This window comes from Eschrichtius robustus, chromosome 10 (genome assembly GCF_028021215.1).
Source record: "Eschrichtius robustus isolate mEscRob2 chromosome 10, mEscRob2.pri, whole genome shotgun sequence".
Classification (NCBI taxonomy): domain Eukaryota; kingdom Metazoa; phylum Chordata; class Mammalia; order Artiodactyla; family Eschrichtiidae; genus Eschrichtius; species Eschrichtius robustus.
The window spans coordinates 92750181-92777720 of NC_090833.1; the positions used below are offsets into that span (position 1 = coordinate 92750181).

Sequence of the window (27540 nt, forward strand, 5' to 3'; positions counted from 1 at the left end):
TTGACTAAATATACCTGTATGGCTTTTTTTTCTAGATCTCTAAAGATGAAAAAGAACTTTTCCTTACTATACTCATTAATATTTCAATTTTCTAAGATTTAAAAGATTCTTATTTTTCTATTTAGCATTTTGAGCCTCTAGATTTTAGCAGGTAAAATTTCTAATTCTATTTGAAATTGGGTTTGAGGGAGGGCCTGATTCCACACCGTCACAGACATGGGGTGTGCGGCACACACAGAAAGGAGTATATTTTACCAGTGGTAACAAGATGTATTTTAAATTCTTCTAGGCTTAACCTATCTCAGTTGAAATTGTTAAAAGTAGTGATGTGTCTGAAAGGAAGGTAAGAAAAAGGAGACACTAAGGGCCTATGGTGAAACCAGTAAACATAATAAGTAAAGGGAGTTTAACTGCCGAAGTATTTGTATTTCTTCTGTGAAACAGCAACAATGTGAATAACACCAGAAAGGCGTATGTATATGAAGTCATTCTGGAAACAATGGGAAGATTGTTGTAGAATGGAACCAGGGACAAAAATCATAAAAGGAAAGAATCTAGAGCTGCTCCCTGAAAGAACGAGAGGATCCAGATTAGCAGAGAGGAATAAAAAGTCCTAGGAGTGCCATTGCCCTTGTGAAACATTGAAAATTGTTTCTGCAAAATCTGGCACGTTTTGAAAATAGTTACTAGGTGAGTGGCAAGCCCTGGTTACCAAGGATTTTCCCAGTTTTGGTTCTGAAGTTCCGCACCCCAGCAGATCAAGATGGCTGCAGTCAGAACACTCAACATGTCGCAAAGGGCTTGGCTGTGGGGAACAAAGATTCAGGCTGCATTAAGCTCTTTCACTCTGGGGTTGTGTCTTCTCTGGAGAGTGCTGCCACGTTGCACTGAGAAATAGTCACAGAACTGAGAAGAGGTTGAGTCATTCTCCAGAAACTACTACCATTTTCCCAGTGTCTAAAATATGCCAGAATGCTGAGGGCACTTTGTAAGAGTTTATTCTTACAGGCCTCTATTCTGGGGAAAATGGTAAACATTAGTAAACAACACAGAGGTGAGGTTTTAAGAGTAGATAAAATCATGCAAAAATGTATTTGTTGTGTACTGAAGTTAATTTTGTATAGTGAATAGCTTTTAAGATAAGATAAAGAGGGCTTCCCTGGTGGCAAGTGGTTAAGAACCCGCCTGCCAATACAGGGGACATGGGTTCGAGCCCTGGTCCGGGAAGATCCCACATGCCGCGGAGCAACTAAGCCTGTGTGCCACAACTACTGAGCCTGCGCTCTGGAGGCCGCGAGCCACAACTACTGAAGCCTGTGCTCTAGAGCCCGTGCTCCACAGCAAGAGAGGCCACCGCAATGGGAGGCCCACGCACCACAACTAAGAGTAGCCCCCACTCGCTGCAACTAGAGAGAGCCCGCGCGCAGCAACAAAGACCCAACGCAGCCAAATAAATAAATTAATTAATTAAAAAAAAAAGATAAGATAAAGATAATACTATCCATCACTTCCATGAAGAGAAATGGGAGAGGGGAGCCTTAAACACGTGTCACCAACTCAAAGACAAACCAAAGGTGTGAAACCAATCGTTAAAGCTTTGCACTGTTCCAACTCAGTAGTAAATTTTTTTTTTTTTTTAAGCTTAGATTGGGCTGGAGAATTATTTACATGGTTAATAAAGTATATGACTGACATAATTTGCATTGATTTCCATGAGTGACTAATCACTGTAGAATACTGGTAAATCAAATCCACTTCCTGATATGGTGTAACTTTCTATGCTTTATCTAGGCTTTGATTCTGAACAACAACAAGCTAACAAAGATTCACCCCAAAGCCTTTCTAACCACAAAGAAGTTGCGAAGGCTATATCTGTCCCACAATCAACTAAGTGAAATACCACTTAATCTTCCCAAATCGTTAGCAGAACTCAGAATTCATGACAATAAAGTTAAGAAAATACAAAAGGAGACATTCAAAGGAATGAATTCTTTACATGTGCTAGGTAAGTTTTTGCAAATAAATGGAACATTTTAAAATTATAAGCAATATGCAGATGTAGAGATCTTTATCATCATTAACAACTTTAGGACTGATAATTTCCAAAATTAATTTTTTGAATCTAATAAGCTGTACCTAGATAAGCGATTCATAAATCAATGAAAGTATCAAACAAAATTTATAGCACTTAAAGAAATACACCTTTTGCAATATAAATACACATGCACTCTGCACTCTCAAGAATCCCTTAGTGTGGTTTCTGTGTTCTGACTGCTCTTAACTGGTTACAATCTGTTATTCTTATTTAATTTAAAGGTATCATTTTTAATGTATTGTAAAAACTACTCAAATACAACCTACAACATTAATTCAGATATTATTTGGAATGTACGTCTAACTTTTCATTATCTGCTTTGAAGATTATTCAGCTAAGGCGTTTTTAATTGTATACTTCCAATTCTACACACTATTTTACTTCGAACACCCATGGTATAACCATGTCATCTTCCCCTACTATATCCATTCAAAATTCCTAACCAATATTCTCATTCATTTATTTACTCATTTAATTCAACCAAGTGCCTGGCACTTAACCAAATAGCTTCACTTTCTGGCATTCCTCAGTTATATTTCTGTTAGTCAAGTAATTTCTAATTGACTTACAATTTTAAAAGTTTAGGTGACAAATAAATAAATGTACACTGGAAAACACAAAGGTTTTGAATTATATGAAGGATGGTCTTTTTTCCTATGTTACATTACTATAACGAAACCTTGATTATGATCATGGTTGGAAAAGAGTGATAAGTAAGTTATTGACTTAGTAATTCAAAGCAAAATAGTAAAGCTGTTATACATTCCAGCCTATGTAATACAAAGCAGTCTTTTTCTGAGACTGACAGAAAGGAGAGTAGATAGACACAGAAACAGATATACTGAGTGAAGGAGAGTGAATGATAATGCTCACATTTCTTAGAATTTTCTTGGGATGTGCTTCTCTGCATTGTGAGTTTCCTTCACATACAACATATGTATGCTAAATTATATAATTTCCCCCCACAGAAATGAGTGCAAACCCTCTTGATAACAATGGGATTGAACCAGGGGCATTTGAAGGGGTAACAGTGTTTCATATCAGAATTGCAGAAGCAAAACTGACCTCAATTCCTAAAGGTTTGTATTTATACAGTATTTTAAACAGTCATTTTAAAATGACCATTAAACGTAAGGTTGTAAAGTGTACACACTGTCAAAACCACAGTGCAGTTAGAATCCTTTTTACCAGTATATCTGGTCAGTGTAGTATGAAATTTAGTGTTTTCTCATGTACACATCAAGAGCCATATGTAGTTCTTTTTTCTTTTTTTGACAGTATGAAACCAGAATCTTTTTTTCCCAGTACGAACAAACATTAAGAAGCAAAGAACTTCTTATTTTCTGTCTCTTTCCTAACATTTACTCATCTACACTTGTCATTCTGTGAAGTGTCTGTTACAGGTGAGAATTCTGTAGAGAAGAAAGAGGAAGAAGCACAGGGCCAGAGACCTTTCTCCCAGCCTTGCAGCAGTGGTTCAGGGTGGGGCTTGTGAGGAGGGACTGGGGCAGACGCTGGCTCTGGCAGGGATAGGTGTATACTCTGGGCAAGGCACTCCATACCTCATTTTTTTTCCACAGGGGTGCTGTGCAGATTAATGGGCTGATGCACAGAAAGGTCTGAAGACAATGTTGGGCACATAGTAAACGCTCTCTCGTGACATAACCAATACCAGAATGAGCACTGTGCTCTTTATCATATGAGCTGAAGCTGGTGCCTCAAAGTAAAATGCTTCTTAAGTTTGCTACTGGACCAGTTTTCTAATGCATTATTTCTAAGCTTCCAGCCTGATGATTAACTAGATTGGATTTGCCTTTCTCCAAACCCATGCTCAAGGTCACACCTTCCTCCTCCCTGACAAGTTCTCTCTCTCTTCTATGCTAACACCTGGATCAGAAATAACCCCTATGATTAATAACACATTTTCCTTTCAAACAGCCCTGTCTTTCAGTTTCCACAGTAAAAGCAGCAATAACCTGTTTTCTTCTAGTTTACTATAACCCCTTTTCTACTACTCAGATGATCCAGAAGATTAACAAAACAAATATATGCTGATAATTTAAAAGACCCAGCAAAGCTGCTATCATTAATTAAGCAAAGCTGCTATTATTAATCTTTCATTTAGGAGGAAAATTATCTAAAGTAAAAGTGGAAAGACAATTTCTTTTAGTATAGAAAAAATCAGTTTAATTCAGAACTACACAATTAAAAACAACCTTAATTTAGGTTCAAGGAGATGGCTGTTTCTCTACAAGAAACCTAAAATATTATATTTACCTTCTAATCTTTAGAACAACAACAACAAAAATACATACTGTACCTAACAAGTTAAATAAAATCCCTTTCATAAGCTGGAAGCTGACATAGAGTGAGGGGGAAGAGGAAGAGGACAGGACAGAGTAGAGGCAGAGAGGATAAGAGGATATACTGGAGCAGAAGAGTAGGGCGCCACCCCAGAGCTGTGGCTCTGAGGTCCCGCAGTTATCATTGCTCTTTATATTTACATCAGCAGATTTCTTATACTACAAAACATCCTGAGAGTAATTCTCTTCAGGTTTCAAAGTGTAGCTTAAAAATGAAGTTTTAACTCCTCATGAAATTCTCAAGATTCTTCCGAAGTTATAAAGGAACATTTTATGTCTTTAGAAATTTAAATTTCAAATCTCCAAATTTACATAACTACTGCTTTAAGATCCTTATGACATTCAAAAGCCAGTTTTTTGTTTTTATGACTTATTTGCTCAAATGTTAAGGCTGACTGCCCAAATGTTATAATTCAATCATCACTACCCATTGTGACAGGATGAATTAGGCCGAGGTCCAGAGGGTTCTTACCAGACCTGACAAGTTAACATAAGAAGAGTGAAACTGTTTTCCTTCCTATTCATTTGGAAAATTCTGTTACATAATAGTATTGTGTTGAGGGGAGGAGAGACCTGTTTGAAGATAGGGTAGGTATAGAAATATCTGTATGAAAGTATACTATATATGTTGGCAGTCACTGAGCTACCCAAATCCATGAGAGGACAGTCCCCTTAAATTCTACAAACCCTCTTCCAAGAAGTTTTCCTGACTCAACATGCACAGAGATTTCTCTTGTCTTTGACTTGCTACAGCATATTCTAGAATAGACTGGCACACTCTATAATATTTTTCTAGTGATTTTTGTATACATGATAGACTTGCTCAATTAGTGTTTAAGGTCTTTGAAGACAAACTTACCTTCAACAGTCATTACTACTAATAAAATAAGGAAATGTTTCAGCAAGAGTTGAAAAACGAATGCATTTCCTAGCTAGCTAACAAGAACTTTTGACTGAAAAATAATATCTTATGTGTAGGATTAAGAAAATGAGATCTGACTGAATTTTCTGGTTAGTCTCTTTCATTCCAGCTTCAGTTAATCTGGGGAGGGCTGGGGTCAGACATGAAAGTGTGAGAAGAGAAGGTGCAAACATTCACAAGGTACCTGCCATGTGCCAGGTGGCACTAAAGATGCTTCTCTTAATTTATGCAGAAACTACTATTAATTGAAAAGAATAAATACTGCAGTGGATCAAACATATCAAACAGGGAAAAAATCCATATGTTCATAATGATATAAAAAAAATTCATTGGTCACCTCTGGGCATTGCACCAATTCGTTACTTGAAAAAAAATCAAGCATTTATGCTGCTTTTTCTATAAAAACTGTATTATAAAGTAAGTAAATAATTAATGAAAGAAAATTCTTTAGAGAACAATCTCACCTAATAAATGAATAACGAATGACAAAATCAGAAAATCACCCTTTTCCCATTCTTAATGAAATAATAAATCTAGGTAGCAGTAATCAATGAATGAGTGCAAAGACCGTCAGATGAAAGAGTGATTTGCTGAATCTAATCTGGTCTCTATATCCAACTACAGGTCATAAGAAATAAGGGGGCTAGAAACCATGATAAACTATATTATGTGGAAGCCAACAGCCCAATCTACAAAGGAGTATCTCAAGCAAATTAATATCTGAAACAAATCAATAGAAGAAGGAGAAAAAGGAAAGAGTAATAGAAGAAGAGATTTAAAGAGATATAAGACCCAAATATACCCTGTAAACTTCATTTGGATCCTGACCTGAGCAAGTCAACTGTAAAACAATACACCTGAGATCATTAGGGAGCGGAATACTAGATGATAGTAAAGAATTGTTGCTAATTTTGTTAGATGTGATACTAACATGATGGTTATGTAAGGGGAAAAAAAGATGACCTTATGGGTTAGAGATGTCTAGTGAAGTCTTTACAGGTGAAATGACATTATGTGTGTGAAATTTGATTTTAAGTACTCCAGCAAAAACAAGTCAATAAACAAATCAATAATAAATAACTATTGGCGTAGATGAAACAAGATTGGAAAAATGGAGATAATTGTTGAAGATGGGCAACAGCATGGTGTCCCATAATACTAGTTTCTATTTTTGTATGTGTTTGAAATTTTCCATAATAAAAAGTTTAAAAAAAAAGCAGATTCCCCCAAAACTGCCTAAGCCTATAATGTGAAACTTGACAAGTAAACAAATAATCAATAGGGCTTGGTCTTAACCTGATCTAACATACATATGTCTTTTCTTATCACTAGAACTACCTTCAACTTTACTGGAGCTACATTTAGATTATAATAAAATTTCAACTGTGGAACTAGAGGATTTTAAACGATACAAAGATCTGCAAAGGTAAACATCCGCCAAATCCTAACTTGGAAGTGGTAGTCCATATGATGAAGATATTAATGAAACTTCTTGGAGAATGTGTACAGGGACATAAAATTAAGGGAAAACTAGAAGGAACTGCTATCATTCTGTCTCAGTAATGGAAGAGGGACAGCAAGTGGAATGAGAAAAGGGACACTTTCCAAATGTCCCTTTTGTTGCATATAGGTTAGATAGAAAATTTTCTGACAGTGGAGGAGAGGGCTGTTACATCCTGAAATAGGTTATTAAAGGAAACCATGAAATACCTTTCTCTGAACATATATACAAATATTTCTAACTCAGTTGTGGTGTTTGCAGCTAAGTATATCATACCATCTGCTCAAGAGTTGATGCATTTTATGTTATTTTTAGGCTGGGTCTAGGAAACAACAGAATCACAGATATCGAAAATGGAAGTCTTGCTAACATACCGCGTGTGAGAGAAATACACTTGGAAAACAATAAACTGAAAAAAATCCCTTCAGGATTACAAGAGTTGAAGTACCTCCAGGTAAAACATTCTACTTGTGTTTTGCAGATATTAGTACTTTTCTTTGTTTTTACGAAACATATTAGTATCTGGAGCAAAGACCAATCAAGTAGCAATGGTAATTCACACACTAAAGACCCTCCAGGTTGCCCGAGGTGTTTTATGCCAAGGAGAGTGTTAGAATACCAGTTTCTATTGAGATATCAGCTAAAACGCTCAGGTACCCATTTCCATCCCTCTGTTTCTTCTACTGAAACTGCTAAGGCCATTGTGGTGAAGGTACGGACACAGCTAATTTCAGGTTTCTGGGGTGGCAGTGGCTATGTAAAGGCAGGACCGGTCAGGAGGAAATCAAGTAGAATTATATAACCTTTCATTCTGGAAACATTTCACAAAGGCAGAGCATGTGGATGAAGTCCCAGGTATTTTCACTATCAATGTGGTGCCACATTAGAAGTGCGCATGCTTTTTAAAAACTCAGGCCAGAATATATAATCAAAAGTCAGTATTTGGAGCATTAAGGGTGCACATTTCTTGTTCTTCATTACTAGAAAACTTTTCCTTCTAATCTGGCAGCTCTTGACTAGCTGGGAGGGGCCACAGAATTGTTGGAGAATCTGATAAAGCTTTAGATACTCCCAAGAACAAAAATGAGACAATATTTTCACATAATTTTAGGAGTTTCACAGATCCTCCTGATTCCCATCTGTGGACCTCAAATTAAGAATCCCTACTTAATCTCATGTCACCTTAGTCCATATTTCTCATGTGCTTTCCTTGATATACATACAATTCCTCATCTTCCAAGGAAAAACACATTGAGAACAAAACTGGGCCTTGAGCCACTTGCGTCTAGATTTCTTTCTAATTTTTCTTTAAACAAGTTTTGTTCACTACACAAATAGAAGCCTGTGAAATAGAAGCCATCAAAATGGATGTACTACATAGGCAGATGCTCATTTCAAGATTATGACTTTTGCTTTGATTTTTTCAAATGCTGCGTTTAAATGTTTATTTAACCAGTGAGCACGACCAGAGTCTTTCCTCCCTCAAGCTGTCCAGTCTTTGAGTACTTTACTCCACAACGCTGATCCCAGCTTCTGGGTGTCTTAAATCTATCCATACTATTGCTAGCATTTTAAAAAATGAACAGAATTATAACACATAGTCATAAGGATACAATTCAACGGATGTCCACAAAGCAAACACACTCATGTTCAGCACTGTTCCCCATTCTCAATGAGGTCAATGCTGTGGTAAACTACATCTTGCACTGCTGCTGGGCTGCCAGGAAACCATATGATGCATCTGTCACAAAATCTCCAAGATTAATAGAGGACGGCAGGGACTCCAACAGAAAACTAGAGGTTTTAGCAGTGCCTACAGTTCTCATGACTGGCTCAGATCAATCTCACCAAGGCAAAATCTAGAGGTAACAACGGCTAGAACTGGTATCTTAGCCTTGCCAGCAAAAGGCTCCTTCTTTCTAATATGCCAAAACACTGTTAATTAAGCAGATTGTTTTTTTACTTCCCAGAAATCTCAGTTGCCAAAAAAATCCAAAGAAGAAATTTAAAGGGCTATTAAAGGGAATGAAGGGAAGGTCCTATATTGTCCATTCTTTCTGAGTAATAATTTAATAAGACACATACACAGCCTATAAAATTGTATTTTATCCATTGGTGCAAATAAAAATTCAACAATTGATGTTGTATTATAGATACATATTTAAGATGTCGATAGACATATTTTTCTATAAAATTTACAAAAAAGCAGCTCTACACTTCTCCCTTTGATCACAGAAAATGCTGGCTAAAAATTCTTCACATTCATATTGCAAGTCTAATTCTTAGAGCATTAAATTTCATTCTTCTGCTCATTTCTAATACTTTTAAAACACATTATTGTAAATATGGCACTGAAGTAACCATACACACACAGACACGCACACACCTATACGTGTGTGCGTGAGTGTGTGTGTGTGTGTGTGTGTGTGTGTGTGCATAGAGACAGAGAGACAGAGAAAGAGGAGAGTGGCATGTGCTGACCAGGCAGTGTGCCCTGGGCACTGGCATGAATCCTACGCCACACTTCACACATAGAGCACTTTTGTATATAACACAGGAGCCTGAGTCCTTGTAATAAGTATTTAACAGGCATAAACAGGCACATATACTTTAAGCAAAATATATTCAAATCAGTGTAAAATAAAGAGACAAACCCATGAACAAATGCTGACTATAAACAGAATATCTTCTTTTTACATTTATCATGTATTTTTAATCCACTCTTTTCCCACTACAACAGATAATCTTCCTTCATTCTAATTCAATTACGAAAGTGGGAGTGAATGACTTCTGCCCAACAGTGCCAAAGATGAAGAAGTCTTTATACAGTGCAATAAGTTTATTCAACAACCCAGTGAAGTATTGGGAAGTACAACCTGCAACATTTCGTTGTGTTTTGAGCAGAATGAGTGTTCAGCTTGGGAACTTCAGAAAGTAATAATTAGTAATTAGTGATATCCATTTAATGTAAAATTCAAAAATTGTTACATTTGGAATACTTGAACTCTATTTAAAATGGTGGTATTATGCACATAAGCAAAAAATCTATTCCCATGTGGTAAGTCCACTGACTTACTGTACGACAAAAAATTTCAACAGAATTTTGCAAAAACTATTGATACATCAGGAATAAAGGAAATAAGTATCTGTTGCAGTTTCCTTTTACATATAAATGATTTTGCATAAATCTCATGCTTGAATGTTCTTTCTCAGTAACAAAAAATAAGACATTCAGTATTTAACACTTTGTTATCAAGTGCATTTAAAAAAGAACTGTACTGTAAATGGAATACTTGACTTAACAAACTTTGTGCTCTTTCATCTGCTATTAGAAAAAGAAAATTGACAAGTACGGTTATATAAAGAGTATGTTATATTATTCTTATTCTGTCTTTAAAAACTTGGGTATTACTGTAATATTTCGAATAATGTTTAAGTATGGTTTGATATAATCTTATTCAAATTCTCATGCCTTAGAGCCTTACTGTCTTTATGTTTAAAACTCCTTATAATAAAGCCTTCAGTAAGTGTTTACTACCAACTCAACAGATGCTATTCATAACAGCTTTTTTCAAGCTGTAGCACATGCTTTTCTTTTTAACTATTATTACCTGATTATAAAACCTCTATAGAAATGCATAGTGAGTGTTTATATAAAATCTCACACTTTTTATTATCACAGTTATTATAAGCTTTTAACAGTGTATCAATTGTTAGGTTATATAACACTGTCACCTCAATGCTGAGGAATATTTTTGAGATGTCCCTTTGTAAGACCTTCCTTGGAAGAGACTGGATACTATCAACTCTACACCAAACTGTCTCCTTAAATATGCACAAACTGGATAACTCTGAAAAACACACCTGGTATAACTGAATAGGCAGAGCATTAAACAGAATGCACAGCTCTGTATAAAAATTAAGAGGACTTACATATATTTTTGTTGGTGTTCAACATAAGTAAAACTAGAAAATAAGGAAAACATTAAAATATTGGTTTGAAATAAAATATTTTGCTTTGGTTTAATTTTTCTTCTCCCATTCAGGAACATAAACTATTTTTCATAAAACTCTTATATTTTTACTAAAACATTTTTACTAAAGTGTTAATGCTTATTCTTAATAATAGTACCGAAATATCCCAAATTATACCTGTGCCATGAAAGATAATCACCTTTATGGTAAACCACCTCAAAAACTAGACTTTAAATAATTTTGGGGAGAGCAGTACCTTACAGATATGTAAAATGGGGTGGAGGGTCTGGATATCCAGGTCAAGAATGGGTAAATAGGTCTTCTTCTTCATAGTGAGGTTCCCCAACTCTGGCACTGCTGACACTCTAGGCTGGATCATTCTCTGTGGGGAGTGCTATCCTATCCTTTGCAGAATGTCTGGCAGCTCCCTGGTCTCTACTCACTAGATGCCAGCAGCACTTGCACGCCGGCCCCACAGTGTGACAATCAACAATTTCTCCCCAAAACACCCATGTCCCGGGGGAAGGGGTGGAGCCAAATTGCAGCTGGTTGAGAACTACTGCTTTATAGAAAATTTACTTAATTTCTAAATTCTGACACAAATTTGGAAACCTGAAACAAAATAGTTAGTATTTTTGTTTGGTAAAACTGTAGGGACAAGACTAAAGTGTGATTAAAATAATAGCACCAGTAGTGATGTAACAGAAAGAGCCCAGGGATACAGAGCTCTGAGTTGGAAAAACATACACAGAAGTCCAGTTCCACTTATAGTCTTGGGCAAATCACAATCTCTTTGAACCTGTCTTCTCATCTATAAAGGGTAGGGATGAGAATACTGATCAAATAAGTTGCTATAAGAACTGAATAATAAAAGTATATGTGAAAATGCTTTGTAAACCATAAAGATTCATGAAACATGCATAACTGTTACACTGGACAATAATTTACTGCAAGAAAAATTAAAGATTAAGAAGTCCTTTAAAAACAGAAGAATACCTAACAATGATAATCATCCTAAAATTAAAATGTTCTAAAGTTTTAATAGTTTTAATAAATAAAATTCATTTTTCTTTCTTTTTTAAAATCCATTTTCTACAATATATCATAAAAATAAAATTGTGACATCATGCCACTTATAAGAACATAAGTAGAAGTGAAATGTTCACTGAAATTGTAAGAAGCCAGTTCTTGAAATTAAATTAAATTCATAAGGTTAGTGCTAAGGTTAGAATCATCTAAACAAATAGATTAGTCTATGATCTGAATAGAGAAGCTTAAAGTAGCTAAATTAACCTTTTCTAAAAAGAAAAGACAGCAAAATTTTTAAAATACTGGAAATGATTCCTGAAATCACTGCAATTAATTTCCTGTATTTAATGTTTGTGTTTTTCATCCCACAGCTGTTAAGCATTTTTGGTTATATGTTTGCAAAAGACAAATCACTAATAAAAATCATAAGCAACCAAAACTGCATTAAAGCTTCTGCCACAATCCCATTTTATGGTAAATACAAAATATTACCCACTTGAAATCCATTAAAGTTTGGAAACAAATGAATTACTACAACTTACTGGGTTTATTAAGGACTTCAAGGTAGAAAAAAAAAATCTCATTGACCATCTATCCTTATTTCCTCCCAAATACTACAATAAAAGTGATCACTGAATTCATGAAACAAATATAATACTTTTAGAAAATCACTTGAAGTCACTAAAACTAAAGCTTTTTTCCTAAATCAATTTTGTTCCTCCTTAAACTACTGCATTATTTTTCTTTTGTTTTTAATTCCATCTTTTGGGAAAAGAATTGTCTTACCTTGGCCTTAATTACTTCTCTACTCACATGGTCCTTAACCTACTGCAACGGACTTAATTTTCTTGAATTTATTTTCCCCAAATTGTACCATATGAATAATACTTAATAGTAATAGGTGGTATGTAAAGAATATTTTCAGACATTCTTCCAAAAGCCTTACTTGCATTTATTCATTTAATCCTCACAATAGCCCTGTGAGGTAAAAAGAAACGAAACTGAGTCATTTGTAGTGAGATGGATGGACCTAGAGTCTGTCATACAGAGTGAAGCAAGTCAGAAAGAAAAACAAATACCGTATGCTAACACATATATATGGAATCTAAAAAAAAAAAAAAAAAAAAAATGGTTCTAAGGAACCTAGGGGCAGACAAAGAGAATGGACTTGAGGACACGGGGAGGGGGAAGGGAAAGCTGGGACGAAGTGAGAGAGTGGCATGGACATATATACACTACCAAATGTAAAATAGGTAGCTAGTGGGAAGCAGCTGCATAGCACAGGGAGATCAGCTCCGTGCTTTGTGACCACCTAGAGGGGTGGGATAGGGAGGATGGGACGGAGATGCAAGAGGGAGGAGATATGGGGATATATGTATATGTATAGTTGATTCACTTTGTTATAAAGCAGAAACTAACACACCATTGTAAAGCAATTATACTCCAATAGAGATGTCAAAAAAAAAATAAAATTAAGATATACAGTGTAAAAAAAAAAAATAGCCCTATGAGGGAGCTACATTTACTTATTCCTATTTTTTGGGGGTGTGAAAATTGGAAAACAAAGATTGGATACCTTGTGGCAGACCTAGGATTTGATCCCAGCAGTCTGGTTCCAGGTTTTAACCACGATGACACACTAATTTCTTAGTCAGTGATCAACCTTATAAAAAGGTAGACAGTGCTTCCTCCTGGACATTCTTTGCTTACTTGGCTTCCACCTATCATGCCTTTCAGGTTGCTCTTTTTTTTTTTTTAATAGTTAAGATGTACCATTGTACTTTATTTATTTTTAAAATTTACTTATTTAATTTATTGATCTTTGGCTGCATTGGGTCTTCGTTGTTGTGTGTGGGTTTTCTCTAGTTGCGGTGAGCGGGGGCTACTCTTCGTTGCAGTGCGCGGACTTCTCATTGTGGTGGCTTCTCTTGTTGTGGAACACGGGCTCTGGGCGCGCGGGCTTCAGTAGTTGTAGCACGCGGGCTCAGTAGTTGTGGCGCATGGGCTTAGTTGCTTCGTGGCATATGGGATCTTCCCGGACCAGGGATCGAACCCGTGTCCCCTGCACTGGCAGGCGGAATCTTAATCACTGTGCCACCAGGGTTGCTCTTTAATGGCTAGTGTTCCCCAATATTGTTTTGGCCTCTTCACTTTGCCCCTGGTAATCTCATCCATTTCTAAACATTAGCCATAATGTCTCATGTGAAGGCCTCTGAAATCCACGTCTCAAAAGTGGATCTTAGGTATCACCTCACACCAGTCAGAATGGCCATCATCAAAAAATCTACAAACAATAAATGCTGGAGAGGGTGTGGAGAAAAGGCAACCCTCTTGCACTGTTGGTGGGAATGTAAATTGATACAGCCACTATGGAGAACAGTATGGAGGTTCCTTAAAAAACTGAAAATAGAACTACCATATGACCCAGCAATCCCACTATTGGGCATATACCCTGAGAAAACCATAATTCGAAAAGAGTCATGTACCACAATGTTCATTGCAGCTCTATTTACAATAGCCAAGACATGGAAGCAACCTAAGTGTCCATCAACAGATGAATGGATAAAGAAGATGTGGCACATATATACAATGGAATATTACTCAGCCATAAAAAGAAACGAAATTGAGTTATTTGTAGTGAGGTGGATGGACCTAGAGTCTGTCATACAGAGTGAAGTAAGTCAGAAAGAGAAAAACAAATACGGTATGCTAACACGTATATATGGAATCAAAGAAAAAAAAAAAAGGTCATGAAGAACCTAGGGGTAAGACGGGAATAAAGACACAGACCTACTAGAGAATGGACTTGAGGATATGGGGAGGGGGAAGGGTAAGCTGTGACAAAGTGAGAGAGTGGCATGGACATATATACACTCCCAAATGTAAAATAGATAGCTAGTGGGAAGCAGCCACATAGCACAGGGAGATCAGCTCGGTGCTTTGTGACCACCTAGAGGGGTGGGATAGGGAGGGCGGGAGGGAGGGAGATGCAGAGGGAAGAGATATGGTGATATATGTATATGTATAGCTGATTCACTTTGATATAAAGCAGAAACTAACACACTATTATTGTAAAGCAATTATACTACAATAAAGATGTTAAAAAAAAAGAAAAAAAAGCGGACCTTGCTGGGGAGTAACAAACTCTCAAAAGCAAACCTAGGGCTTCCCTGGTGGCGCAGTGGTTAAGAATCCGCCTGCCAATGCAGGGAACAGAGGTTCGAGCCCTGGTCCGGGAAGATCCCACAGGCTGCAGAGCAGCTAAGCCCGTGCACCACAACTACAAAGCCTGTGCTCTGGAGCCGGCGAGCCACAACTACTGAAGCCCACGCGCCTAGAGCCCGTGCTCCACAACAAGAGAAGCCACAATAATGAGAAGCCCACGCACCACAACTAGAGAAAAGCCCGTGCACAGCAACTAAGACCCAATGCAGCCAAAAATATATAATTAATTAATTTTTAAAAAAAGTGCTTAACCCATCTTTCAAGACTTCCATGATATACATTTAAGTAATGCTTTTTGAGCTTTTTAGTTCATGTTTACATCTTTTTATACTCCAGCTGAAGATTACTTGCTATTTCTCAAATATGGTCTGTATTTTCCGGCTTCTGTGTCTTTATTAATGCTGTCCTTTGCATCTATCAAAGTCTTATCCAACCTCAAATGTCTGTGTCAAAGGTCACCCATCTCAGTTCATCTTCCTGATTCTCCCATAAACAGATGTGGCTTCTCACACCCCACCCTCCAAATCTTCCCAGTATTTTGATGTGCTTCTCTTTTGTACTTATCACAATCTAACTTATTATAGCTATTTATACATGGGTTGTTTTCTTCACATTCTCTAGAGGATTGTAGATATCTTGAGTGTGAGCACTTGATTGCAAAGTCATCTTTGCATCCCCTTTTTCTCCCCCCCCCCACCAAAGCCTACCACACTTCATTGGCTCAAAACATTCTTCTGGATTAAATCAGCAAAGGGTGCTTATCGAAGGGAAAGAAAAAGCCTTTATCCTCATTCTAACAAGGCAATGTGTTTTTATCCTACATATCTTTCTTTCATCCTAGAAGCTCCTCCTCCCGCTCCAGTTCTCCCACAGACCTATACTCACCTGATGCAGATGTACTGTGTGTTCCACATTACTCTGAAGTAGGGGCAGATGTCATTTTTTCCCATTGCACATTTTTTCTCAATACAGTTTCTATCACAGGCTCTGGGGAGCTCTAAAACAGATCCCCCCACCCCATCAGCTCTGACCAGTGCTGTAACAAGGTACATATTCCCAGCAGTGACATCTCTCCCTTGGTAAAATAACAGCATGAAAATAAAGATAACTGCTTTAAAATGAGCCCTTCCATAGTCAAGGGAAAGAGCTTACAGAGGGCCCTTTAAAATGAGACCTTCTAAAGAAAGGGGAAGGGCTTACTGAGGGACCTTTAAAACGAGCCCTTCCATAGAGAGGGGAAGAGGTTACAAAGGCTGGAAGGGGCAGAAACACAAGGACAAATTAGGCCAAGGGGCAAAAGCATGTGCCATGTTCAGCTCTACATGGAGGGTGCAATGAGTCATATGAATTCCTAATATTAAAACTTGCAGTTTGAGTGCTGGAGATTTCCTTTTTTTTTTTTTAATTTTTAGTTTTTAGTTTTAATAATTGCTTTACAATGTTGTGTTAGTTGCTGCTGTATAACAAAGTGAATCAGCTATATTTATACATATATACCCATATCCCCTTCCTCTTGCATCTCCCTCCCACCCTCCCTATCCCACCCCTCTAGGTGGTCACAAAGCACCGAGCTGATCTCCCTGTGCTATGTGGCTGCTTCCCACTAGCTATCTTGGCATGGACATATATACACTACCAAATGTAAAAAAGAGATTTCCTTTTTATTAAGGAAAATTTTCAATAGAAGCAAAAGTAGACAAAACACTACAATGAACTTTCATCTACTTCTCACTCAGTTTTTAAAATTACCAACTTAAGCCAATCTTATTCATTTAAACTCCCATCGCTATTATTATTTTTAATAACAGCTTTATTGTGGATATAATTCACATACTGTACAATTTACCATTTAAAGTATACAGTTCAAAGGTTTTTAATATATTCAAGCTTAGCAGCCATCACCACAACCAATTTCAGAACATTTTTATCACTCCAAAAAGAAACCCTGTCCTGATTAATGTCATTTACTCCCAGCCTTAGGTAACCGCAAATCTACTGTTTCTATCAATTTGCCTATTCTGGACATTTCATATAAATGGAATCACATAATATGTGGTCTTTTGTGACTGGTTTCTTCCACTTATAATGTTTTCAAGGTTCATTCATGTTGTAGCATGTGTCAGTACTTCACTCCTTTTTATTGCCAAGTAATATTCCATTGTATAGATGGACCACACTTATTCATCCATTCACCAGCTGATCAACATATAAGTTGTTTCTACTTTCTGGCTGTTATAAATATGTGCATTCAAGTTTTTGTGTGAACGTATGTCTTCACTTTTCCTGGGTATATACTTAGGAGCAAAACAGATGGGTCAAACGGCAACTTTATGTTTAACTTTTTGAGGAACGGTAGATTGTTTTCTGAAGTGGCTGTGCCATTTTTAATTTTCATCAGCAATATATGTAGATTCCAATATCTCCACATCCTCACCAACATTTGTAATTGTCCATATTTTTTATTTCAGCTATCCTAGAGAATGTGAAGTGGTACTTCATTGTGGCTCTGATTTGCATTTTCCTGATGACTAGTGATGTTGAGCATCTTTTCATGGGTTTATGGACCATTTGTTATCTTTGGAGAAACATTTATTCAGATCCTTCACTCATTTTAATATTATTATTATTATTATTGAGTTGTACGAGTTCTTTATTTATTCTAGACACAAGTTCTTAATCAGATATATGATTTGCAAAATTTTTCTCCCATGTGTGGGTTGGTTTTTTTTTTTTTCCACTTTCTTGATAGTATCTTTTGGCACAGAAAACAATTTAAATTTTAATGACATCCAATTTACCTATTTTTTCTTCTGATTCTTGCGCTTTTAGTGCCACGTCTAAGAAACTGATGCCTAACCCAAGGTCATAATGACTAACATTATATTTTCTTCTAAAATTTAACCATATTAGCTATAACACTTAGGTCTTTGTTCCATTTTCAGTAAATTTTTGCATGTGTTCCAGTTGTCTTAGCACCATTCGTTCAAAGCAGATCAAGATATAAAAGATTTCTATCACTCCAGAAGGTTCTTCCGTGCCCCTTCCCAGTTCATACTCCCACTTCACCCAGCAAACATCCATTCATTCACTCACTCCACCAAGCAGACATCCCAGAACCTTGCCACCCTCTCCTAAAAATTTCAGTATGTGTCAGTACTTCACTCCTGTATAACCCTCTCCTAAAAATTTCCTTAATAACTGTTAACTTGAGTAAACATAAGTAATAGGAATTCTGCTTCCTGGATCCACATGGCCCACTCTCTCCTTTAACAAAAAAGAAAACATTCCCATTAATTTGGCATTCCCATTAATTTGGCAAGGGAAATGCATCTTATAACCCTTTCCTGAGTCTGAAAACGCTATTGCTTTGTACTCAGTCCCAGTCAGTGAAAAAAAAAAAATTTAATGGATTATACAGACAACTACTTTTTAATTGTGTATATTATCTTGGAACTTTACTCTGTGAGGGTGGAAAGTACTGGCTGCTCCATGAGCCTTTGAGTGCTTCCTTGCTCTCTCTTTGCCGTCTGTGGCTGGTAGTATGCTGGTCTTTTTAAATTCTTCTCTCTATACCTCCTTATTTGGTGAAGTTTCTATGATGTCTTCTAGTTTTGTTATCATGTGGCTTATTGATTTGAATTGTACTTTTATCTCATGTGGTTTACTTAGGAGTTAACCAGGAGAAACACAAAGCAACAGTCCAATTGTCTGAAGAGTAAAGATTTGCAAAATATCTTCTTGAAATAAGAGCTATCTTCTCAAAAACAATTAGAAAGAAGGTACAATATCATTTGCATATGATTCGTATGTACCTGAAAAACCCAAGAGAATCAACTGAAAAATGATGAGTGTCACACATATTAACAAAAAATGGGTATCCATAAACATATAAAAAACCCCTAAAAATAAATAAGAAAAAGACAAATAACACAACAGAAAAATGAGCAAAAAACATTAACAGGCATACCTCAGAAGAGAAAATCCAAATGGCTGAAAAACATTTGAAAAAATGTTCAGCCTCTTTAGTAATCAGGGAAATGGAAATTAAAATCACAAGTAATACCATCATATACCTAAAAATTGGGGGGAAAGTTAGATAATGTCAAGTATTAATGAGATCTAAAACAACTGTAGCCTTTCATTCCCACCACCTCCACTTGCTTACCTGTAACCTCCCTCCAGCAGTGAGACACCTGGCTCCCCCATTCACCACACAGTTACATAACCATTCCTTTCCAGCATACATCACAGTAGTGTCAGAACTATTGACTTAAACCCCTGTGCTCATTCATTTTTACCCCTCTGCCTTGCTTTGTTCTTCTCCATTGCATTCCACACCACTTGATATGTTTATTTTCTCTCTTCCTCTTCAGTGATAACAGGGACTTTTACTGCTGGGTTCTCAGCACCTAAAACTGCCTTGAACAAAGTAGGTGCTCAACAAATATTAGCTGGATGAATAAATGAATTAAAAATCTTTATTATGGTTTATTACCATAATTACCAGTCTCAGTCAGACCTTTCCTAGCCAGCACTAGTTATTTGGCTCTGAGATAGTTTATCTACTTCAGTCAAATTATAATCATAGAATATAATTTAGACTTTCATCAATTCAACTGACTTCTCTCCCTAATTGCTACAATTATAACCACCAACTGAGGGAATTCCCTGGTGGTCCAGTGGTTAGGGCTCTGTGCTTTCACTGCCGAGGGTGAGGGTTCAATCCCTGGTCGGGGAACTAAGATCCAACAAGCCGTGCAGCACAGCCAAAAATAAATAAATAAAATTTTTTAAAAATTTTAAATAAAATAAAATAACCACCAACTGAAACAGTGAACTATCACAATCACTTGCATCTTCTAGTTTTCCTCTAAGGCCTGACTCAAACCACCCTTCCCACCCCCTGCCAAACCTAAACCTCCTGGACACCATCAACCTTATTTAAATTTCCTAGACACTTTCAATTTTGAGTGTTGTAGCTATCTATTGATAAATATTTTCACATTTGTTAGGAACATGAACAACATAATCACTATCATAAGTTCAAATCACAGAGTTAAAAGAATAATTTAATAAAAATTAAGCTGTTAATTTTACATTAACCTTCCAAAAGAACTGTGAGGGCATGTAGAATGATTTTTGGAAAAAGTACAGATTTGCTCTCTTTTCCTTAGTGTGGAAGTCTGAGTTTTAAGAACAAACACTAAAAGGAAACATATGGAAAAGATCAGTAACAAGATGAAATCTTGGCCCAAATATGGTCTGCCACGTTTTACATACCAGTGTCTCAAATAATAGATGAGATTTTTACAGTATTGCCAAAACATCTCTTGAAACACTGTACACTTTTTAAAAATCTGAAGTATAATGAAATAAATCTTGTGCGTTCTTTATAAAAACCTAATGGAAAATACTATTTTGAGGAAACAAAAACAAATTCCAGGAATCACTTTACCTTATTAGTTTGTACAAGCTTGAAAGAATCTCCCAAAGAATGAACTCAAAGTTCACTGCCAAGAGATACAAGTTAACTCTCTATTTAAAATATGAAAATATTGGTATAAAAATATAGCATTTAAGTAGTTAACTGCCACTCTTCAAGAGAGACAACTCAGTGAAATTTGTAAATTTTCTACATCTGCAAAATAAAGGCAATAATAGCTGGTCAACAGAAGTTCCTAATTCCATCTTATTCAATACTATAAAATTACTTTTTGGACTAGTGAAGACAGACAAATCAGAGATTTGTCTTCTGAGTGAATTCCATAACTAAGAGATTAATTTTATTTCAAAGGTTATTAGAACGCATGCTAGTGGATGTATTTGGGAGGAAGGTGAGAAAGGGGATAGCTGATAGAAAAGAAGGTATACTTCTTTGTATGGAAAAGTAATATATTTAATCTGTGTCACCAATGACCATCTATTTCATTTTTAAAATAAACTAGATGTGAAATGCTGTATGTTTCTAATCCCGGTTCCTTGTCTTAATAAAGGGAAGCACTGGTGTGAACACACGGTATCAGACAACCGAGGTCTCAAGATGACTCTGAGTTCCACCTTAAAATGCCAAGACACTGAGCTCCATGTTACAGTGGACCTTACTTTGAAGAATTCTTTGGCATGAAAATGAAAATAAAAACAGTAATCAGTACATGCTGTTTCATTTAGTTCTGTTTGCCTTTCATACTAGAGGAAATTCTTGCCATACCTCAAACCAAAATTAAGGGGAAAAGAAAGAAGTAAGCCACATAAATCTGACCAAGAACACAAGCATTTTAATTTGAGTCCACAAAGTTTTGGATAATGAAAAGAAATACATAATTTTAATTCAACCCAAGTATTTTCCAAGTAGATTATATTTGCTTAAATTGCTATAGCAATCCAAGGGACAGCCCTGCCTGGACACACAGTTACTGTGGATTTTTAAGAGATTCAGTTTAAGAATTTAGGAATTTCTGATTCATTTACAGGATTTGCAAATTCATCAGCCCCTGAAAGCTAAAGCAAACTCAACAGGTATGATGATAAAATAATTTTCAATTTTTAAAGAAAATATTCCTACTGTTAAAAATATATTTGATTTAACATTAAAATAGATTGTAGCCATCATAAATGCACATTTTTATAAGCAATATCTGGTAAAAGCTACATTAAAATTTGATTAGCAAAAATATTCAGGGAAATAATATAGGGAATTTAATTTTCTAACTTAAAATTTACCCAATAAATGATCTTTGTTTAGATTTTTTTTTACTTTGAATGAAAGATTCTCACGTTAATGGAATAATTTTCTGTTTCTCTCTCCCTCTCCCTCTCCCTCTCTCTCTCTCTCTCTCAACTTTAAGTGACAAAAAACCGGCGAACGCCTTTGAGCCATACATCTGAGCAATGCTAGAGATTCTGGTTTTAGAGAAATGGGTATTTGTACAAATTTCACTAGAAATTTTATCAAAATTTCTTTATTAACCAAATCCCTGATATTACGATGTGTTTGCCTCTTCCTCAAAGAGAAAATACAAGTACTCTATCTAGCACTGAAGGTTCTAGTTTCTTGGGTTTCAGTTAATTAAGATCCAAATTTATTATGGCTAAAAATAATTTTGAGACTTTCATATTTTTAATAGCAAAAGAGTTTTACTTCCTTAGGCCTTGTGTGTGATAGTGATGTACACAACTTTAATTTTACAGAGTTAAATTTAAAACTGCTTTGGAAAAAATTCTGAATCATATCCTAATACTTGGTTTCTTATATTTTAGTTTCTGTGGCATACCAATAAAACAATTAAGTTTTTAAAATAATAAAATGCTATGAAGCTTTCCAATTACTTTACACTTTCCAGGACAAAGTTCCATCTCATTTTGATTAGTAATTTAAATTAGAACTTTCTTGATGAAAGCACGAGTGCTTTTTTCCAGGTAAGAGAAATGTTATGACATAGAAACTTTTTTAGCTATAATATGAAAAATTCATATTAATGAGTAATTTAAAAAACCTGGTAACATATTTCACTTTGCTTTAAACTTTCTTTTTCACATTTGTGATTTTTCTACTAAACAAAGTAAGGAATACAGGTAGGAAAGTGAATACAGTATATTGTGACAGAGAAATATTCAACAGAAAAGAGAACAGCCATGTTCTCTGTGAAAATGTTCACTTAGAGAAATCACTGTGGTGAAATAAATGCCTAGAAATAATCAACATTAGTAGCAATAAACATCACTAACAAGATGTAATCTATAACAAAAAATCTATCATGCATTCAACAAATCTGTGAGCACTTACAAACTGTGCATTGTACTAGAGTCTGTCAAAAATTAGAGGGTGAGAAATGAGATGATTGACAGTGAGTTATAATGTTTTGCTGTGAGTTATCCTATAGGAGACAAGGCATAAATTGCCGAACATAAAAGGCAGAAGTAATAAAAATATGCCTTGCAAATGGCTGGTAAAAGATTAGCTGAATGAAAAATTTGGATAAAAAGAAATAAGAGAGCACTATAACAGGGAAAATGATCAGGGGTGAAGTTGAGGAGTAAGAAAAATAGAAAATAATGGGTATATCAATGGAGATGGAATGGATTTCAGACCAGAAAACAGCACTTATTGAAAAGGGAGTGGGACAAGGTTGAGCTACAGGGCCGAGGTCCTCAGTGGATGAGGACAATGATGACGAGCTCAGATTTAGAAGAGAAACTGTCTTCAGGGAAAGACCTTTCTTCTTAGGTGGCCAAGAAGACCAAAAGCAGATAATACTAAGAATCCCTTTATTTTCAGAGAGGCCCTCGTCATGAGGTCTTGATTCCTAGGCAAAGGTAAGTGCTGAACCAAAAGTATCATCCAGGTCTCCTTTTTCCCCAACAATTTCTTGTAGTTGTTGAACAGTCATGACTTTAATTCTCAAATGTAAGGTTACTAACTGATGATTAATGATGTTCTAACACAAGGATAAAATTCAGAGTTCTGATGAGCAGTACTCTTTTCAAAGTTCAACTGTGTATCAGTCAGCTTCTGAGACCCCCTACATGGCCTGACCCCGCACAGCTGAATGTCTCTGCCTCTTTGCTTCTATTTTCATCTCAACTCCATGGTGCAGTACTTTAAATGAAGTATGACAAGCACTTTAAAAAAAAGTTGATATGTTATAGTATAATGAGTATAATAATATACTTTTAATACATAAAATATTATCAACTAGAGAGTAATATGTATAGGGTGTTCTATACCCATTCCTGGGAATCTCCCAAAGTCTTGGCCAAATGATGTCTGCAAAGGTTTCCCTGTCTCCCCCAAGCAGGGTTAAGCCACTGGTTCCCACAGCACTGGTATCTCTGCTGCAAACCATATTTCCCTCTGCCTGAGAATATGGTTCACTGTGCTGTGCCTCTCTTGTCCACTAAATTGTATGCACTAAATTGTATGCTCATGTCTTCATATTTTCTTCATTTCCGTGTTTCCCACCAAGCACAGTGCCTCACCCCTAAAATTCAAGACAATCATCAAGTAACCCAATCAAACTAACTAAATCACTAGTAATATTTGCAAGGCTCTTTTCTAACCATGTCTCCACACAACATCTAGTACAGGGTCACTAATTATAGCAGGTGAAAAAGCACTCCTAATCATACCCACTGGGAGCTTCCCAGTGCCCTGTCTGGGTCAGCCAGCACTGAACACTGCCCTTTGGGATGAGACCACACTCTTTCACTTCTCCTCCCAGGACTCTATCTTACTTCATGCATGAACACTGCAGTGTGAAGATTATGGCTCAGCTATATTAATGAATTAAACTAGGTGTTCATTCCCAGAGTGCAAATTCCTGAGGTCACAATTTAGGCCTCTAGGTTCTGGTTGAGATTGGCTGTAACAGTCTTATTTTGCTCCTTCAACAGTTAACCAGCGCATTCCAAACATCTCACCCTTTGTTGCTTACATGTTTTTGCTCATCTCTTCTATCTGCAAATCTTCCCTATTTCCCTCTGTGAGAACCCTCATATTCCTTCAAAGTGTAATTCAAATGCCATGTCCTCCATGAATCACATGGATAAAAAGGAACAATGGATGGAGTCTATTAAGATTTGCGAAAGGAAACTTTATGAATTTCAAAATCAAAATTGTTTAAAAGATGAAACCATTACCATTTTGGCATTTTACGTAGGAAGGGATAAGATTAAATAGAAGTCAATATATTAGAGTAAATGATTGTCTATTCTATTTTCTTGGTGAAAAAAGAGGCAAGGTCATCATCTGATTCTCCACTAAGACCTAAACTCCTGGGAGACAGGACAGTGTGTTTTTAATATCTGTGCATCTAGAAATTAACTCCAAAATATTAGTGGAAAAAAAGAAGCTAGGAAGGTAATAGGAAAACTGTATAGAATAACCAATTAGAAACTAATTTTGTAGAATGTAAATATTGTGTGTGTTTGTGATTTAAAGTAGTTATTCAAGTAAAGTCAGAGACAAAATAATTGGATTCTGCAAACTATTTCACAGGGAAAATGTGAAGTCACAGTCTTGGACAGAAAACACTAACAGGAAACATGATAGTTATTTTTAATATCTCAAGCTTTCACATAAAATGGAGTGTTCTATGTTCTTCCAAAGAGCAGAAAAGAACATCAGCAAACAAAAGGTGCAGCGGGAAAATTTTGGTTAATATCAAGAATCTCCTAAGTAACTAAAACATAGAGTCTCTCTTCTCATAGGCAGTAAACATCACTGAAGGGGCCAAATAGTCAGTGAGAACATCCAGCATTTATACGGAAAGAGCACTTGGCTTTGGGGTGGAGAGATATCATGCTATCATTGTAAATCTATAGTCTAGTAAGCAAGACAAATCGAGATTCTCCTAAAAGATGGTTACTTAGTCTGGTTCAATGCAGTATGTGACTTTTTAAAAAATACCACCTTATACACTAATTTTGGTCTGAGCAGCACCCATTAATTCTGGACATTCTTTTATATATTTCAATACAGATATAGATATTATGCATTTTATATAACTGTCAATTTATATACAAATTATTCTAAGTTTACTCACTTTTCCCACAATATATTTCCTTTTTGCCTTGTAATAGGACAAAAAAAGGAACATGGGCTTTTCAAGTCCAGTATGTGTCCTTTTCTTCTTTCTTGGAGTCAAAGTATATTGCCAGTATGAAAGTTATCAATGGGATGAAGATTATGACCAAGAACCAGATGATGTCTACCAACCAGAATTCCAATTTCATCAAAATGAAGATTATGGAGTTCCATTTCATCAGCATACTTTAGGTTGTGCCAGTGAATGCTTCTGTCCACCTAACTTTCCATCATCAATGTACTGTGATGATCGCAAACTCAAGGCTATCCCAAATATTCCAGCATACATTCAGCAAGTTTATCTTCAGTTTAATGAAATTGAGGCTGTGACTGCAGATTCATTCATCAATGCCACTCATCTTAAAGAAATCAACCTCAGCCACAACAAAATTAAATCTCAAAAGATTGATCATGGTGTGTTTGCTAAATTGTCAAATCTACTACAACTTCACCTACAGCATAACAATTTAGAAGACTTTCCATTTCCTCTTCCTAAGTCTTTGGAAAGGATTCTTCTTGGTTACAATCAGATCTCCAGACTGCAGACAAATGCTGTGAATGGGCTAGTAAACTTGACCATGCTTGATCTTTGTTATAATCAAATTGATGATTCTACATTACAAGAAAAAATCCTTGCGAAAATGGAAAAACTAATGCAGCTTAACTTATGTAATAACAGATTAGAATCAATGCCTCCTGGTTTGCCTTCTTCACTTATGTATCTGTCTTTAGAAAATAATTCAATATCTGCTATACCAGAAAATTACTTCAATGAACTCCCAAAACTTCATGCTCTAAGAATGTCACACAATAAACTACAAGACATCCCATATTATATTTTTAATCTTTCCAACCTTATAGAGCTCAATGTTGGACACAACAAACTGAAGCAAGCATTCTATATTCCAAGAAATTTAGAACACCTATACCTAGAAAATAATGAAATTGAAAGTATGTAAAATTTCATTTTTTTGTGTGTATTGGTTTTATTTTTATTATTTATTTATTTTTAATTATTTACTTATTTATTTTTAATTTTTATTTTATATTGGAGCATAGTTGATTAACAACGTTGTTAGTTTCAGGTGAACAGCAAAGTGATTCAGTTATACATATACATGTATTTATTCTTTTTCAAATTCTTTTCCCATTTAGGTTATTATAGAATATTGAGCAGCGTTCCCCGTGCTATAGAGTATGTCCTTGTTGTACATGTCAATCCCAAACTCCCAGTCTATTCCTCCCCCCCACTCTTCCCCCCTGGTAACAATAAGTTTGTTCTCTCAGTCTGTGAGTCTGTTTCTGTTTTGTAAATAAGTTCATTTGTATCATTTTTTTCTTAGATTCTGCATATACGTGATATCATATGATATTTTTCTTTCTCTGACTTACTTCACTTAGTGTGATAATCTCCAGGTCCATCCATGTTGCTGCAAATGGCATTATTTCATTCTTTTTTAATGGCTGAGTAATATTCCATTGTATATATGTATCATATCTTGTTTATCCATTCATCTGTCGATGAATATTTAGGTTGCTTCCATGTCTTGGCTATTGGAAACAGTGCTGCAATGACATTTGGGGTGCCTCTATCCTTTCGAACCATGGATTTCTCTGGATATATGCCCAGGAGTGGGATTGCTGGATCATATGGTAGCTGTATTTTTAGTTTCTTAAGGAACCTCCATACTGTTCTCCATAGTGGCTGTACCAATTTATATTCCCACCAACGATGTAGGAGGGTTCCCTTTTCTCCACACCCTCTTCAGCATTTATTGTTTATAGATTGTTTGATGATGGCCATTCTGACTGGTGTGAGGTGATATCTCATTGTAGTTTTGATTTGCA

The 27540-nt window shown here is 35.9% G+C and overlaps 2 protein-coding genes across 7 annotated transcripts in view; one reads left to right on the forward strand and one right to left on the reverse strand.

Moving 5' to 3' along the window:
* Window positions 1–25824, forward strand: part of ASPN (asporin) — a 36908-nt gene extending 11084 nt beyond the window's left edge. For 2 of the 5 annotated variants that reach the window (XM_068553290.1, XM_068553289.1), the window contains 5 exons: window positions 1792–2005; window positions 3064–3174; window positions 6713–6806; window positions 7197–7335; window positions 9622–10890. In XM_068553290.1, coding sequence (XP_068409391.1) covers window positions 1792–2005; window positions 3064–3174; window positions 6713–6806; window positions 7197–7335; window positions 9622–9819 — 756 coding nt within the window. In that variant the 3' untranslated portion in view covers window positions 9820–10890. Of the gene's footprint in view, window positions 1–1791; window positions 2006–3063; window positions 3175–6712; window positions 6807–7196; window positions 7336–9621; window positions 10891–21580; window positions 21627–21955; window positions 22030–25688 lie in introns of those variants that run through there. The other 3 variants (XM_068553291.1, XM_068553292.1, XM_068553293.1) reach the window with 3 other exon arrangements.
* The window catches only part of CENPP (centromere protein P), a 228467-nt gene that overhangs the window by 99159 nt on the left and 101768 nt on the right, over window positions 1–27540 (reverse strand). The window lies entirely within an intron of this gene.